General features: G+C 62.1%; 2 protein-coding genes across 3 annotated transcripts in view; one reads left to right on the top strand and one right to left on the bottom strand.

Annotated features, from left to right (window-relative positions):
• Positions 1 to 11,658, bottom strand: part of LOC110578640 (SCO-spondin-like) — a 51,867-nt gene extending 40,209 nt beyond the window's left edge. Inside the window, 31 exon segments of the mRNA XM_044920115.1 lie at positions 113 to 157; positions 160 to 255; positions 573 to 682; positions 769 to 896; positions 1,027 to 1,223; positions 1,877 to 2,011; positions 2,340 to 2,465; positions 2,468 to 2,595; positions 2,786 to 2,880; positions 3,023 to 3,212; positions 3,974 to 4,209; positions 4,428 to 4,592; positions 4,782 to 5,009; positions 5,093 to 5,268; positions 5,354 to 5,468; positions 6,256 to 6,400; positions 6,694 to 6,732; positions 6,818 to 6,848; positions 6,851 to 7,006; positions 7,189 to 7,369; positions 7,597 to 7,734; positions 8,168 to 8,247; positions 8,336 to 8,474; positions 8,476 to 8,495; positions 9,494 to 9,593; positions 9,691 to 9,935; positions 10,188 to 10,367; positions 10,497 to 10,579; positions 11,219 to 11,272; positions 11,274 to 11,375; positions 11,609 to 11,658. Of these exon segments, the coding sequence (XP_044776050.1) occupies positions 113 to 157; positions 160 to 255; positions 573 to 682; positions 769 to 896; positions 1,027 to 1,223; positions 1,877 to 2,011; positions 2,340 to 2,465; positions 2,468 to 2,595; positions 2,786 to 2,880; positions 3,023 to 3,212; positions 3,974 to 4,209; positions 4,428 to 4,592; positions 4,782 to 5,009; positions 5,093 to 5,268; positions 5,354 to 5,468; positions 6,256 to 6,400; positions 6,694 to 6,732; positions 6,818 to 6,848; positions 6,851 to 7,006; positions 7,189 to 7,369; positions 7,597 to 7,734; positions 8,168 to 8,247; positions 8,336 to 8,474; positions 8,476 to 8,495; positions 9,494 to 9,593; positions 9,691 to 9,935; positions 10,188 to 10,367; positions 10,497 to 10,579; positions 11,219 to 11,272; positions 11,274 to 11,375; positions 11,609 to 11,658 (3,913 nt within the window).
• Positions 11,659 to 14,850: 3,192 nt separating this feature from the next.
• Positions 14,851 to 16,395, top strand: part of ZNF467 (zinc finger protein 467) — a 7,996-nt gene continuing 6,451 nt past the window's right edge. The window contains exon 1 of one of the 2 annotated variants that reach the window (XM_021692939.1): positions 14,851 to 15,056. The gene's annotated coding sequence lies outside the window, so the exon portion shown is untranslated. Of the gene's footprint in view, positions 15,057 to 15,116; positions 15,144 to 16,395 lie in introns of those variants that run through there. The other variant, XM_021692941.1, reaches the window with a different exon arrangement.

Raw genomic sequence — 16,395 nt, 5'->3', positions numbered from 1 at the left:
CCTGTGGCCCCATGTGTCCCCCGACCTGCAGCGACCGTGGTGCTTGCCCCCCGTGCCCCCCCCGGGCCTCCCCCGCCGCTGCCTCCCCTCTGCGGATTCTGACCCTACCCACCATGCAGCAGAGTCCCCTCGGGGCAGAAGCAGCCCTCCACACAGCCTGGCAGTGCCACCCGGGCTCAGGACCACGGTCATGGCAGGTCGGGGGACACATGGGGCCACAGGCCTCGTACACCTGGCCCCCTTCACACTGCAGAGCTGGGGAGAGAGGAGAGAGCTTGGGTCACCGTGGTGCAAGGGCAAAGCAGCAGGCGAGGCAGCCCAAGATGAGACACAAGGAGGGCATGGGGAGCAAGCTGTAGACTTGCTGAGCCCCTCCCAAGGCTGTTTGCAACATGGAAGTTCTACGGGAAAGCAAGCTTGGCATGCTTGGTTCATCTAGGAAAGCGTGCCCACCACACATATTTGCCCTTGAATGATTACGTGGCTTGCTTGCAGGCCAGGAGGAACATCCACGGAGGAGCTGAGGGCACGGTGGGATTGGGCGCTGGGGACCAAGGGCAGGGCACACTCACGGCAGAGGTCCTGGCTGCGCCAGCGCATGGGGAGCTCACGCCGGGCACACTCGTCTGCGTAGGTGGCAATGGCCGAGCAGAGACACTCACAGTCGCCCCCCGAATCGCAGCTGTGGAAGGGATTGTTCAGCCCCCGGACGCCGTCCCCACCCCCTGGCCCCCATTCCCACCCGGTCCCCCGGCTCGCCCCTCTCACCCGCACGCGTCATACACACGCCGCTCGTAGTGCTGCTCCGGGGGCACCTCTGCGTGGCACCGGGCAAAGAGCGACTGCAGCATCACCCCGCAGCGGCCGCGGGCCCAGCTGGCCCGGTGGGCGTTCACCTGCGGGCACAGCACCGTGGACCAGCCAGACCCCACCCACAGCAGCCGGCCTCCGGATCCTCCCCCCCACCCCCCCGCAGGTTTCCTGCAGCCGCCCCCCACGCCCTTCCCCCTGCCTGCCGGTGCTCACGGTGCAGGGGTGTGGCAGGTCTCCTGGCTCGGGGCAGAGCGGACTCAGGTGCCAGGAGTGGGCAGCCAGCTCCGCTGTGGGCTCCAGGACGCCCTGGCGGCTCCGCAGGTCATTACTGGCATCTCCATCAAAATCTCCACACAGCCCAGACACACGGCCACGGAACAGTGGGGACAGCTGCACCAGGACCCAGGTGCCTGGGCAGGGAGGGCAGCAGGGGGCAGCATTGTGGAGAGGGCCAGGGGCGGGAGAAGACCAAGGGCAGGTATTCTGTGGGCCTGTTCGACCATCACCTGGTACCACCACCTGGTTTTTTGCGGAGGCTGATTGGCGATGATAAGAGACATACACCTTGGGGGGCTAGGACAAAAGTGGAAGCCTACTCTCCCAACCAAACCCAGGTTAGGGGGAGCAGGGAAATTCTCCAGCGGGCTGGATTCCGGGCAGGAACCAGGCTCCAAGACAAACTGTGACACCCACTAGCCCCAGAGGCCTTGGTGGCCAGAGGCTCAGAGGGCAGCCCCACCGTGCTGACCAGACAACTCCTTCCCATGCCAGGGGTTACTCTGGTTTTCCTCAATTTCTCAGTAACTGTTATTTCTAAAATGCCAACTGCTTGGGTTTGGGTGGTGGGAGGTTAGGTTTATTTTCATTTCTTCTTTCCCAAACTGAGCATTTTCTAAATGTTTCTTTGGTGAGGAGCTATTGCTTTTACATTGAAGAGAAACATAACATTAAAAACATAATTTGGGAACTCCCACCACTCGTATGGAAGAGGAAGAGTCTGGGGGGGGAGGGGGGTCAGCCTCATGATGCTAAGGCGGGCATGGGTCAGGGGTGGGGGCCTGACCTCCGTCCCAGAGCAGGCTGAGGCCCAGGCGGGTCGTGAGCAGCAGGAAGAGACCAGCACGGCGCAGGCTCAGCTCAGGGCCTGTGTAGACCTTGGGGGCCGTTATGCTCACACCATTCACCATCACTGCCCGGCCTATGGAGGAAGAGAGGCGTTCGGACTCTGCCTTGGAGTCGAAGGGCTCCCAGATCCCCAGGAACCCCTCCCCAGCCTGCCTCCAACCTTCCTTTTGCTTCTCCAGCTATGTGACCTTGGGCAAGTCATTAGGCCTCTCTGGGCTTTAATTTCTTGGAGGCTTCCAGAATCAGGATTCCCAACCAAGAGGAGAGAGGAGAGGCACCAGCCCCACTGCACAGATGGTGAGCAGTGGGGGACCCCAGGCCTTGGCCCCCCGTGCAGCAGTGTGATGCCGGCCGGCGTGCCCCTCCCCCCTGGCAGTGCCACCCTGCCACGTGGCGGCCACCTCTGAGCATGTGCACAACAGTGCTCTGTAGTCGCACGGTCAGCGCCTTGGTGCAGGTGAGCCCACTGGCCCCACAGGGCAGGTTCTGGGCAGAGACACTGAACCGGCCGCTGGCCTCTTGAACAGCAGATATTCGCAGGCTCCAGGGAAGGTGAAAGCCAGCCCATCAAAGGTCACGTAGTGGGGGACACCCGATGCCTGGCACCATCCGCCGCACCGGTGGCCCGTGCGGTGCCATTGCTGAGCCTGACATACACTGTGGGTGGGGGTGGGGGTGGGGCGGGGAGAGGGAGGCATGAGGACAGAGACCCAGACCTGTATCCAGGGGATGTAGCTGTCCAGGTTCCAAGCAGCAGACCCTCAGCGTGGGGCAGTCCTGGAGAGCTCCCCTTGCCCAGGCCAGTCTGGATATCCCACCTCATCCCAGTTCAAGGCGCTAGGCATACCAAATGTTGCAGTCCTCCTGGATGGTAGCGTTGGGCGGATACCACTGCCCCCCGTGACGGCAGGGACAGAGCTCAGGAGGCACGCAGCGCTCGTTCTGGGCAGAGGCCGGGACAAAGGGGCACCTTGGAGGGCTGCCTGACCCGCCACCCACCGTTTCAGACACCCAGGGGGGCTAGGGCAGTGCCCTGGGTGGAGCAGGGGCCACGGTGCCTCGTGCAGCCCCCTCCCAGACTTACCAGCAGCACGGTGCCTGGGGGACAGACACAGCTCCCTGGGCTGTCCGGGGGGCAGGAGTGGTTGGCACCAGGGCTGTCACACATGAGGAGGCAGGCACCAGGGACATAGACAAGGTCACAGGGGCAGAATGTCTGCTGGGGGCCACAGCGGTGAGCAGAGCAATTCCAGAGGCCCCTCTCCTGACAGACACTGCCGAGGATGGGAGGCAGGTAAGAGGCAGGCCCAAGGCAGGACTCACCTCCAGGCGCCTCTGGTCTGACCTGGGAGAGTCTCAGGAAGCCACGGGGTCCAAGCCCCTAACGTTGACTCTGGAGACCTGAGCATCTCACCCCCCACACCTCAGTTACAAGCACAGGAAGTAGGGCTGCTCCCCGCACCAGCCATATGTGGGATGGACATGGTCACCCTTTCCTGCCCCAGCTCCAGTGGGGCCATTCTCTGGGCTCTGAGGTTCTCAAAGAACCCCATTCCCAGCCAGGTAGGAGAGGGATTCTCTGAAGTCTCATCCTCACCCACCAAGCCCTGGCCACTGGCCCTGTCCCCACAGGTCCAGAACTGGCCTTTACTTCTCCCTAACCCTTGGAAGAGCCTCTGGACCACAGTCAACCAGAATTCAGAGATCTGGGTTCTAGTCCTTCATCATTAACCAGCTCTGCAAGCCGTGTGGCCTGTTAGAGCCTCAGTTTCCTCATCTGCAAAACGGGAACAATTCTTCCACTTTCTACTTTACTAGGTCATTGTAAGAATGCGGTAGAATTACATAAGATGATGTACAAGAGTGCTTTATAGGCCTGAAGTGCTCTACAACGAGGCGAAGCTGTGAGTGCTCTGTCGCCCCGTGTGGGCATGCCCCGCCCTAACCCACAGGGCTACAAGCCCGGCCCCTTTTCTCTAAGCTCCACCTCTTCACCCCCAAGCTCTGTGCCTCCCCCCAAGGCCACCACCCTCACCAGCGGTTGCAGTCCTTCATGGTGGCACTGCCAGGGGCATAGCGATGAGTTCCAAGCCAGCAGGAGCACAAGCTGGGGGGCACGCACTCACCCTCGGGGCCCCACAGCAGTCCTGGGGGGCAGTTACAACCAGCCACACAGCTGCCCAGCTCGCCACAGTCTTCTGGCTCCCCACAGTTTCGACCACACGCTGGGACACACTCCTGGTACTCCTGGCCCCCAGGACACGGGACAGGTGGGCACAGAGACACATGCAGGTCAGGGGCATAACTGCTGCTGCTCGGCCAGCCCTTCTGGAATTCCGAAACAAGGCAAGCCCAGCAACCTGCCGAGGTCCGAGGGCCTCCTGGGCACCTTCCCCTGCTGCAAAGCTGTTGGATCCCTGGGGGCTCTTGCCAGAAGGGGCTGGGAGGAGGAGCCTGGGGGTGGGGCTGGCTGGCTGAGCCGACTCACGGCAGAGCGTGCGGGTCCTCCAGGGAGACCGGGCACCCTCCTGGGCACAGCAACAAGCAAAGGCAGCGAGCACAGGGCACAGGCAGTCCTTGCCAGGAGCACAGCCGCACACAGCTGCCAAGCAGCGCAGGTGGAACGGCTCCCTGTCCACCTGCCCTTGGCATTCCTGAGGGGGGAGAGGAGGAAAAAATTGGGTTGGCTCCCCCTCCACAGATTGCCCTGTTCCCTCGGGTCCCCACTGCCACCTCCTGGGCCACGGCAGGGAGCAGGGCCCTCCCAGTAGCCCAGGGCGAGGGCAAAGCAGGTGTTGACCCCATCTTACAGGTGCAAACAGGAGCACCCCCAATCTGGCTACCTGGAAGGTGGGGCCATGCAGGACAGCACAAGCTGCCTCCGCAAAAACGTGGCGCTGAGTGTGGGTGCCGCAGGGGGAAAGTGGGGCGCTGTCGTCTGCGGGGCAGCTTCCCTCACCTGCCACCTGGAACTTGCTAGCAAAGGCTGCAATGCTGGTCTCCACATCGCCAGCAGGTGTCAGGAAGTCATCCTGCTGGTTCCAGGTGAAGGTGCCACACAGACCCTGCACCTGGGCCACAGGAGTGGGTATGGGACAGTCAAATCCGGGCCCACCGTGGCCTCGCCCAGCCACTCGCCTGCCCCCCAGCACACCTGGTGGGCATGGTGGGGGTCCAGAGTGATGTAGGTTGCGGGGTCAGACACTCCCCAGAGGACCTGGGCCCCAGGCCAGCGCAGCAGTAGGAAGGTGGAGGAGGCTCGGGAGACACTGAGGCCCTTAGGCCCACGCCACGGCAAGCCCACGTCCTGCCCATCGATGAGTACAGCCCCTGGAATAGAGGGCCTGTGAGGGGCTACCCCTGCGGGACTGGGCTGATGAGGATTGGGGGGGAGCACATCCCAGGAGAGGGCTACCTGAGTCTCTGAGCTGGATGTGGGTGTCCCCCAGAGAGACAGAGATGGCATGGAGGCAGTTCCCAGTGTCACAGGCCCCATGCTCCAGCACAATCAGCAACTGCCCCTTCAAGTCCTGGGGCAGATGGTGAGGAATGTGGTAGGGTGGAGGTGGGGAAGACCCCGAGAACAGGGTCTGTTCTGCACCCTCTCCTGTTCTACAGGACGCCTACAGCACCCACCTGGAGGCAGCTCCCACCCAAAGCACGTGCTGAGCACTTTCTTGCCAGCCACACTCTCGGCGAGGTATAGGGCTTAACCCTGGCAAGCGCTAGCACTTGTGAGTATCTCTATGTGTGCACACAGGCATGCATGTGTAAGTACGTAGAGGTGTGTGTGCACGCGCATGTGTGTGCGTGTTGGTGCAAGATGCCTCCCCTCCCTTTTCCCCGCAGGTATGCATGCTCATCTCTCTGCTTCTGGGTACACACGTGCTAAATCTGCGGCATATGTCCACACCTGTTTGTGTCTATGGACCTGAACTTGGTAAGTCACCTAACTTGATTGGGGGAGGGCTGCGGAGGAAGGAGAACCCAGATTTCTCCTGGGGTTGTTTTGCAGGAAATAGCCTGTGATAAGCCCAGCCAGTCCGAACTGTGAGAAAGGACTGTGAGGATGGGTTTTGCTTTGTGCCCCTGGGCTAGGGTGGGAACATTCACGGGAACCTAAGGCGGAGGCCAGGACCCCAAGGGCAGGTTTTAGGGGTCTGCGGCAAGCCATCCTCCCTCCAGAGTCGGTTCTCTCTCAGCTTTTCCCGGAATGACTGTGTGTTTCTCATTGATTTATTTAGAGGTTTCCCGACAGTCACCTCTCGCCTACAGAGCCCCACTGAGGGCTCCTCCTGGCGTTAACCCCCTACCCACCTGCACCAGGCTGGAGCGGCAACCCGGGCGGCCGCGGAAGGAGAAGCTCCGCCCATCGAAGGTGAGGTAATGCCCGTCCCCGCCCACCGCGCACTCGGCTGGGCACGGCGCCTGCGCGCAGAGCCAGCGGCCGTCCTGGCACACGCTGTGGGCACACGGGGCGGGGAGCGCGCTCTGATTCGGAGCCCACCAGCTCCTGCCCCCGGCCAACCCCGGGGCCCTCCTTCCGCCAGCAACCCCTGTAACCCTGCAAGGCCTGGAGGTCAGCCGGTGGAGGTCACTGGCTAGGTCTTTAAGCAGGGCCATCAATTATGCCAGGACAGGTCACAGGTCCCTTGTGAGGGGCCCCCGGAAGGGGAGGCAGGTTGAGGAGATAGCAGAAGGGAGGGCTCCGAGGGGACCACGCGGCCGAAGGGCCAGCGAGGCCCGCGGACCCACCAGGGGTTGCACAGCTGGCGCACGGTGTCCCCGGGGGGGGGGGGGGGGGGGGGGGGGGGGCGCGCCCCGGGGGGGGGGGGGGGGGGGGCGGGGGGCGCCGGGGGGGGGGGGGGGGGGGTAGGGCCGGCGCCGGCGCCGGTGGTAGCAGGGGCAGCCGTAGAAGAAGCCGTAGGGTAGAAGAGGCCCGGCGGGCACCCGCAGCCGCTCACGCACCCTTCCCGGCAGGACCCCTCCCCTCCTTTACCCACTGCTGAGCAGCTGGCTGGGCAAGCCGAGGTGCAGTCCGAGTACAGCTGGCCCTAGGGCACGGGCGCTCTGTGGGCACGGGAGTGGGCTGTGAGGTCCAAGGGTCCCCCTCCTCCCGCCAGGCCCCGCTTGCCTGCAGCCCAAAGAGAGGGCGCGTGCCAGGAGGCCCAGCGCTCAGGAAACCAGGGTCACAGGGCTGCTGTCAGAAAGGGTGGGGACACCAGGGGCTATGCAAAGAGGGACAGGCACCAGCCCTACCGCAGAAGCCTGGCTTCCTCCAGCCCACATGGATATGCTGCTTGGCACATTCCTGGGCATAGTTGGCCAAGGTGGTGCACACGGCTTCCTGACGGGCCTCTCGCCCACTGCCTGCTGGGGCCCCAGAACTGTAGGCAAAGAGGCAGGCCTGGTGGTACCCAGCAGGGGGAACCTTCAGAGAAAGGACAGCCCCTCAGTCAACCAGCCTCACCAGCACTCTCTCCTCTTGCTTCAATCATGCTCTGACTTAGAATCAAACAGAATGAGCACTAGAAGGGACCTCTGAGATTATTCATGCAAAGCAACGACAGGACCAGATTCCCTGTTTGGCACCTCTCTAGCACCCACTCCTTCCTGCCCCTCTGGTGGTGGATACCACCTCTCCACCCCCACCCATACCTGGGCATGGCATTCCCTGAACGGACTGTCCAGCAGCTGGTGGCACACATCCTGGGCTTCAGCCTCCGTGCCTGCCTCTGTGCCACTCAGGGGGTCCTCACAGCCCTGGGCTGCCTCCACTGAATCCAGACACCCAGGCTGGAGACAATTGAATTCAGGTCAATGGGGGAGGAGGGACATTAACCAGGACACCAGGAAAGTGGCCACTACCCTCATGGCTGCTTCAAGTCCCCACTGTCATGGCCACCAGCCCAGACAACCTGGGGTTTTGGGGGGCAACACAGTTGTAAGCTCTGGTAGGGGGTGGGGGAGCTGGGATCACATCAACCCACAGGCAGGAGGTTTCATAACTAGCTAGTTAACCAAAACTGGTCAGTTCACCACTTGAAGTCCATGGGACCCTGAGCCTGCCCCCCACCAAGGGTCTGGGAGAGGGCCAGGCCCTGTTCCAGGGAAAAGGCCAGTGATGAAGACAGAGAACAGAGGCTTGGAGGTATCACAGAAGCCAGGAGCTGGGGAGCAACCAGGAGCAGGGCAGTGAGCCTGGGCTCCCTGGGGGCTGTAGTCTCACCTCGGAGTCAGGGAGCCTCCAGGAATTCCCAAAGGTGGCAGCTAACACAGCCAGTCTCCCTCCGGGCTCCAGGAAGTCATCTGGGGAAGGGTGAGGCAGAGGTGCCCTGTCTGGGCTCTCCAGTCTTTCCTTACCTCCTATACCAGCAACCGAGTTATGTCCACTTACCCTCAGGCTGGCCACTGTAGACTCCACAGAGACCTTGAGTTTGTCCCTGGAGCTCAGAGTCCACAGAAACGGAGACTGAACTGGACCTGTCCAGGCGCACAATGACCCCCAGGCCCCCTGACAGCACCAGCCAGTCCCCTTTGCCACTGCAGGCTCAGCCCTGGGCAGGAGAAGGCAGGAGTCACACTTCCCACCCCTCGCGCCATCACATCAAGGCGCAGACTGCTCAGGGAAGGAGAGGAGATGGAATTTGGACAATTCTAGAGAATTCTGCTCTTCATACTCTTTAAAGGAGAAACAGCTGGTTTTCCCATCAGAGCGCTCTTTGAGAAGTTCGTGGACACTACAGATGCTCTCTTGAGCAAGTAACTCCAAGAAATAAGTAAACTACAAAGCTCTTGTGAGCACACACACACACAACCCCGCCCCCACCTCACTTCATGGACCGAAGACCAGGAAAAAGCTCTAGTAAGTCAGGGTCCCACCTAATAGCACAAAAGCCCTTCCTCCCAGCACTGAGAGGCAGGTGGGGAAAGAGGTTTGTTGTGGGTTTTGGGTTTTTTTAAAGATTTTATTAAAGGATTTATTTATCTGAGTGAGAGAGAGATTACACAAGCAGGGGGGCAGGGCAGAGGGAGAGGGGGAGGGAGAGAATCCCAAGCAGACTCCCTGCTAAGCTTAAAGCCTGGCACCGGGCTCCATCTCATGAACCCGAGATCATGACCTGAGCCGAAATCAAGAGTCAGAGGCTTAACCAACTGAGCCACCCAGGCACCCCTTAAAGATTTTATTTTTAAGTAATCTCCTCACCCAACGTGGGGCTCAAACTCACAACCCTGAGATCAAGAGTCCCTTGCTTTACCGACTGAGCCGGCCAGGCGTCCTGATACTCAGAGGGCTTAGTAAGGGACTTGCCCCAAGCCACACTGTGAGGGGATGAGCGGGGCTGGCTTGCAGGAGTCAACCTGGAGACTAGGTCCATGACCTCCTGGCTCCTCAGCAGGCTCCTCATTTCCAAATACCCCCCAATCACAGTGGGGGGCGGGGCAGCAGTCTCCCACTCAGCTGCCCCTTCTGCTGTCCCCTGCCCCCGGGGGTAGGCAGGCTGTCCCCGAGGAACAAATGGGGCCCTGGGAAGTCTCCTGCTGCCTACAGTACCGTGGAGCAGCTGAGACTCCCCATCAGGTACCAGCTTCCCGTTCACAGAGACATTTTTGCCCTGGATCAGCACCTCCTCGGGTCCCATCATTACTCAGGCCTTGCGGGGAGACACAGAGTGGAAGAGGTGTTCAGCGGCTCACCTCCTCCCCCTGTGCAGCTCCCTTCCTGTGTCCTTCCCCACCTCCCTTCCTCACCAGCTGACAGTGCCCAGGCTGGGGGCAGTGCCCCCTGGGCGTGAGGTGGACAGCCCAGGTGGCATCAGCGGCGCCCGCCAGCAGGTAAGCACAGCGGCCCAGGAAGTGGTAGTGGCGCCCATCAAAGGCCCGGTAGTGGAAGCCCGCCCAGGTGGCACAGGTGGCCGAGGGCCGTTGGCGCTGGCTCCAGAACTGGGCCACGGCCCCTGCCAGGGGCTGCAGGAGGGCTGGAGAGGGAGTGCTGCCTGGAGGAGATACACCAACTGTGAGCTGAGTGTGAAGGCAGGAGGGTGGAGGGTGAGGACGCAGGGCTTCCCCCAGAGCAGGAGGCAGGTGGAGAGTGAATGGTCACTCTGGAGGCAGGAGGGATGGGAGGTGACTCATCCGAGAGCGCAAGGGAATGGGCATGGGCCCTGCAGGAAGGCCCAGAGCTCAAGGATTCTATGTGGCATTGCCTGGGCAGGGGGAGAAAGTGATGGCCAGGGCTGCAGACCCACCTGGGAGGGGTCGGCTGGAGCAGCTGAGGCAGGCCTGGGAGCTGCCCTCCCGCCAGCTCTGTCCCCAGGGCCAAGCACAGCACTCCTCCAGGCTTCCTGCAGAAGCATTAGCTGAGCCTGCCTGCTGCTGGCACTGCTGAGTGGCAAAGCAGCGGCTCCCAGGGCTGGCTTCTGCAAGGGCTGTGGCAAGTGGAGGGAGAGAATGGGGCGACCCAGACAGTCAGCCTGGACCCAGCTTCTCTCCCCGGGGAAGCCTCCACGAAACCACAGATCTGGGCTAATAGCCCAGGTGCTTACCCAGGTGCTTACTCAGGGTGCAGTGGCTGCCCCCGCAGCCTGGACAGCAAGCCCTCACTGTCCGGTTCCTTGCAGCGAGCCGGGTTTCTGGGGGCCTGGGTCCACCGAAAGGGCAGCAGAGAGAAGATGTTAGTGTTCAGCCCAGCCCCATCCCTGTCCCTGAGAATGGCCTGGGACGTTCAATCTGGTCATCTATTCTCTGAGTGACTCTCTCATGTAATTTCCCTTCCAGTTCTTTTTTTTTTAAATATATTTTTGGTGTTTTTTTTTTTTTTTTTTAAGATTTTATTTATTTGTCAGAGAGAGCACAAGCAGGGGGAGCGGCAGGCAGAGGGAGAAGCAGGCTACCCACTGAGCAGGGAGCCCGACGCAGGACTCGATTCCAGGACACTGGGATCATGACCTGAGCCGAAAGTAGACGCTTAAACGACTGAGCCACCCAGGCATCCCATCTCTTCCAGGTCTTAATTTCCCCTTGTGCAAAGTGAGAATGATGTTGGGAAGGCAGACTGGAGGGGAGGCACAGGGAGCAGACATCGTACCTCTCCCCGTACTGCCTGCTCCCTGTGCCGCCTGTCCCCAACCCACACCCCTGACTCTTCTTGAACCCAGCCAGACCTACTTCCCAAACGCCTGCTTCTCCAGGACACCACCCAGTTCACCTTCCCCCCAGAATGTTGGCTCCATTGCTCTCTCCTGCTCAGCAGCTACCCCAGGCGCCGACCCTCACTCACTTGTAGATGGGACAGAGCCCAGCACGTCCACTCCAGGACAGGTCCAGCTGCCAGCAGGCGCTGGTAATAGTAGAGGCTGGTGCAGGGCACCAGGTCCTCCTGGTGGGGGACAACTTCCTCCTCCACCAGGAAGGTTTGCGTATGTTCACACCACCGCCTGCCCGCAGATGGGGAATGACAGCTACTGTCACCAGCCCCTCTATTGCCAAGAAGCCCTGTCCTGTGGTCCCACTCCCCAAAGAGCCCCGCCCAGGGAAGGGTTAGTGAACTGAAGAGGAGGCTGGTTGGGAGCAAGAAGCATAGGAGGGCGCCTGGCTGCCCCAGAGGGTCCTGTTGGTGAGGCGGGAGCAGAGGATCTTAGTCAGAGGGGCCCCAGGCTGGGCTGCTTACCCGTTAGCCAGTGCCCATGCCATCCCAAAGAGGAGGGCAGGAAGCAGCATGGTGCTCCCCGCCCAGGTCACCTTTGGGGGGCTGTGAGGCTTGGGTTTGGGGAAGGCACTGCTGCGGCAGGTGAGCCGAAAGGCCAGTGCTGGCCTCCCCCGCCCCACACTGCAGTCTCCAGCAGCCAGGCTTCAATGCGTCCAAGGCAGCCAGACAGCTAGAACGAGGCCCATGGGGCTGGGGAGGCTTTATCTCAGCCCCATGCCCCGGGGCACCAGCTGCTCGGAACCAGACTGGACCTGCCTGCACACGGCACAATCCCCTCAGAGGCCCGCTCTCCCTGGAAACAGTCCCCTTCCTGCCCCTCGTGTGTGTGTGTGTGTGTGTGTGTGTGTGTGTGTGTGTGCACGCGCGCATGCGCGCGCGCGCGCTTACTCCTGTCTGTGCGCTCAGCGGGGGGGTGCATGTGGTCCAGGCCACAGCCAGACACCCTGAGCCTCTGATATTTTTCCACCCTCAGGCTGTGCCATAAATTAAGGTGGACTCCGGACAAGGCACCTTCTCTTTGTGAGCCTCAATTTCCTTGCTAGTAAAAAATTTAGGGGCTTCCCAGGGATGCTTGGGGGTGACTCAGGGGCTCCACTTTGAAATTGTGTGTGTGCAGGGGCGCCTGGATCAGTTGGTTAAGCGTCGGACTCTTGATTTCGGCTCAGATCATGATCTCCGGGTGGTGGGATCAGGCCCTATGTTAGGGCTCCATATTCAGCGTGGAGTCTACTTAAGATTCTCTTTCTCTCCCTCTGCCCCTCCCCCCCCGCACCTGCTCTCTCTCTCTCAAATAAATAAATCTTAAAAAAAAAAAAAAAGAAATTGTGTGTACACATTTCCCTGAGGATAGTTCCATAACTGTTATTACATTTTCAAGAGGAACTAGGACCCCACAAAATGGTTAAGTTATTGTGCCAAATGACTGATATGGTCTTCTAGCCCTAAACTTCTGACTGTGATTCTCTCCCTGCTCCCTTTCCTGCCTCCTCCTGCCCCCTCTTGTAGGCAGTAGGCACTTGTGAAGCCAGGACCAGTGAGCAGAAGGAGCTGAGTTTCCAGGCTGGTTGAACTGTGGGAAGACAGTGGGAGAGCATGTGCCCTTTCCTCTGTGGTCCAACCTCTTACTGGGGGTGATTATGTGTGGCTGGCTGGGTCCATTCTGGTCTCCTTTTGAGAGAGTCTCCTAGGGTCCAGAACCAGGAAGCCTGGGGAGGGGAATAGAGCAAGCCTCCGGGAGGAGGGGAAAGGGTGGAAAGTGTGTGTGTTGGGGGTGGTGGTAGGAGACAAAGGGGCCTGGAAGGCAGCCTCCCCTAACCCTGGGGGCAAGGCAGCCGGATAGGATAGGATCATCTGAGTATCCGGTTGGGGCAGCAGGTGGCCCAGGTGAATCCTGGTTACATCTTGGTTACCAACTCCCAGGACACCCAGGCTGGAATGTGGCCTGGGCCTCAGATTCCATAAACCTCCATCCCCTAAATCTGCTCTCCCACTGAGCATCCCACATAGTTACCCCACCTCGGGCGAGGAAGCTGCTGGGAACCAGAGCCAATCTAGGCATTTCTCCTGGGCCCACCACTGGTCCTGTGGCCCAAAGAGGGTGCAGTGACTCCCTCAGGGAGCTCTCAGGTGGGGTCCTCAAAAAAGCATGTTGCTGTTCCCAATCTCTCACACACGTACCCCATCCACTCTCCCCCTGTTGCTTCACATGCTCACACCCCCTCTGCAGGTCTCACAAGTGCTCATGCCCCACCCTAGCACAAAGAGACATCTACTCCCGGGGCCATGAGCCCACTGGGCACTGACTAGCTGAAGGAGCCCATCCAGGAGGTTGAAGACCCTTTCCCAGCTGATTCCGAGGTACCCCGTGCTCTCCCAGATACCACCCGCTCCCATGCCTCTCCTAAACGGCAAGGAATATTGATGGTGCCCCTGCTGTGAGCTGTGCCTCTCTTTGGAGGACTCCCTCCCAGCTCTGGATTTTAACTGCAGGTGATAAGGCAACACTTGGAATGGGGAGAAACCCAAGTCACAATGCCCCTTTCCCCTAAAGAGGGCAGGAGGGAGGAAGCTGGAAGCCAGGGGAGATCGGAGAAAGAGAGATGGGAGAGGGGGCCTGGAATAACCAGCCCACATTTCAGCTGGACAAGGACAGGATATAGGGAGCTTTCAGAAGGAGTCAGGTGCCTGGGTGGCAAGGCCGAAGAAAACCATCATAACCCGGGCGGGGACCCCAAGTCCCCCCAGAAACCGGATCTAAGGGCTGAGGGCATCCCTCCACACCTAACTGGTACAGGTTTCCAGGCCAGTAGGAGGACCAGCTCCCACCCCGCCCAGAGAACTCTCCCCTCCCAGCAGCCCCCTCCCCGGGACCCCGCCCTCTGAGTCTCCGCCCAGCCCGTCTCCAGCCTCACCCCCTGGAGCCTCCTCTCCAGCCCCGCCTTCTCACTGGGGACCCGGCTCAAAGCCCCCCACCCCAATTTCTGTTTCAAAGAGCCTGTTCTCGGCGGGCACTGAGGCCCAGCTCGGTCTCCTTCGACCACCCCTCGCGGCCCCTAGTGACCCGACTCCCGCCGCGGGTGTCGAATCGGGTCCTCCGGAATCGGCCGGCGGTTGTGGGTCTGAGCGGATCCCGGTGGAATCGCGGTGGAGAGCAGGGGCGGGGGCGGGGTTTCCCAAATCGACCCCACAGACCGACAGTCGGGAGACTCGATCCCACCGCGACGAAGCGCCGCACAGATACGCTCCGGGGGGGAGTGAGGGGGGGGACTCGCGATTCAAAGACAGCAACGCAGACACTCACTGGCTCTCCTCCTCCGAGCACGCCCCCTCCTCTTCCCCTCCCCAACTCCCCACCGCACCCCCTCCCCTCGCGCTCCACCTTTCCCCTGGCTCCTCCCTCGGCGCCTGCGAGCACCCTCCCGCGCAGCCCGCGTGCCCTTCCTCCCTGCCTCCTCTCCCTCCTCCACCCCTCCCCCCACACTCCTCCCTTCCCTTCCCCCTCTTCCCTCCCCCCCACCTCGTTCCTAGGCTCCCACTTTCCATCACCTACTCTGGGCCTCCGTCCCTCCACATCGTCACCTGCACGCCTAACCCCGCCGGGCGCCCTCCTGCGACCCCACTCCAGCACCCCCCTGCCCCTACCTCCCCCACGGGGTGCCCCGCAGCTCCCCTCCCGCTTCCGCGCTCCCCTCCCCCCTGCCGGGCGCCGCTTCCCCGCTCCCGCTCCCTCCGCGTCTTTTCCTCTCCCCTCCCCGCGAAGTTTCGGGGCTGTCAGTCTGTCAGTCTTTCGGGCAATCGGCACCCGAGCTACAGGCAGCGGGCGCCATTGCGAGCAGAACCGGCCGGGACAGAAGGCCGGGGCGCCTGGGTCCCGCCAGCAGCGGGGAGACCCGACCGGCCAGCCCGCCAGGTACGGGCCGTGGAGGCGCCCAGCGGCAGGCGGCTCCGCCCGCTTCCCCTTCTACACCGACACTCAGTCACTGCCCGCTCCGCGCAGGTGACAGCCCCGGGGGTGGGGGCGCTGGGAGCGCTGGAGGGGGTGGGGTGGGGGGGGGGGGGCAAGAAAGGGCAGGGGAGGGGCAGGGGCTGGAGGAGGGAGGGGCTGGGGCTGGGGAGAGAGGGCCTGGCTTGGGGGTGGTCACGGTAGTCGTGAAGAGGAGGAGGACCGCGGATCTGGAGGGAGGGGCGGAGGCTGGGGAGAGGGGGCCGGGTGGGAGTCGGTGGGAGAGGGTTGGGAGGCGCCCGAAGGGAGGGAGTGAGGAGTCTCCGGACAGGGGAGAGGGAGTGTGGGAGGGGGGCCGTGGGGGAAGGGGGGACGACGAGGCCAAGGGATCTGGCCTTTTGGGAGGGGCGGGAGAGAAGGGCGCTGACAGGTGAGCCCGGGAGCCGGGGAGGGGCTGGGCCCTGGAGTGAGGTCTGGGCGAAGAGGCTCTAGGGGACAAACGGAGGCGGGGAGGTGGGACGGGAGGGGTCTGGTCGGGAGGAAAACTTGGGGGGGGTAGAAGTCAGTGGGGAACAGAAATGGGGAAGGTAGCCACTGAGAGAGAGGGGAGGGAAGCGGAGGTGTGTTGGGAGGCAGGGGTGGGGAGGAGCAGGGTCAGTGAGAAGGTCCAGAGCGAGCCATAAGCCACAGACTCCCAGGCTTGGGGGAGCCTGGGGACAAGGGAGGGAGCTCGGGGAGCGGACTGGAAGGGGGAGGGGAAGAGCGGTTCTAGGGACTGGGGACCGGGAGGGTAGGGAAGCGAGAGCCTGCTGGGGAGGGAAAGGGGGAAGGGAGACGGGGGCCTCGGAGGGGAAGGCAAGCTGCAGGAGGGAGGTGGGGAGGGAGGGAGGAGGATGGTGTGGGGACAGGGGAGGAGGGCTGGGGAGGGGAGAGGGAGGGAGGGAGGGAACTGAGGTGAAGAGAGGAAAGGAGAAGGAAGGGAAACCAGAGTGGGGGAGGAGAGGGAGAGGGGAGGGGAGTGCGGGGTGAGGGAGAAAAGCGGGGAGGAGGAGGGCGGCGTTAGGGAGGAAGGAAAAGAGGAGGGGGAAAGGAAGGGAGAGGGTGTGCAGCCGGGGAGGGGGATGGAGCCTGGGGGAGAACCGGGAGGGAAGGGAAAGGCGGCCCTGAGCCGGGGGAGGAGGAGGGGAGGGCTGTCGCCGCGACTGCCCAGAGCTGAGGGTCAGGGGGGCGGTGGCTGGGGAGGGCCTACCGGAGGGGGCCGGGAGGGGCTGGCCCGGCTGTGAGCAGGGGGCGGAGCCGGAGGGGC

Source organism: Neomonachus schauinslandi, chromosome 12, assembly GCF_002201575.2.
Source record: "Neomonachus schauinslandi chromosome 12, ASM220157v2, whole genome shotgun sequence".
Lineage (NCBI taxonomy): Eukaryota > Metazoa > Chordata > Mammalia > Carnivora > Phocidae > Neomonachus > Neomonachus schauinslandi.
Note: the sequence above shows the minus strand (reverse complement) of the source record. Positions and strands in the feature narration are given on the sequence as shown.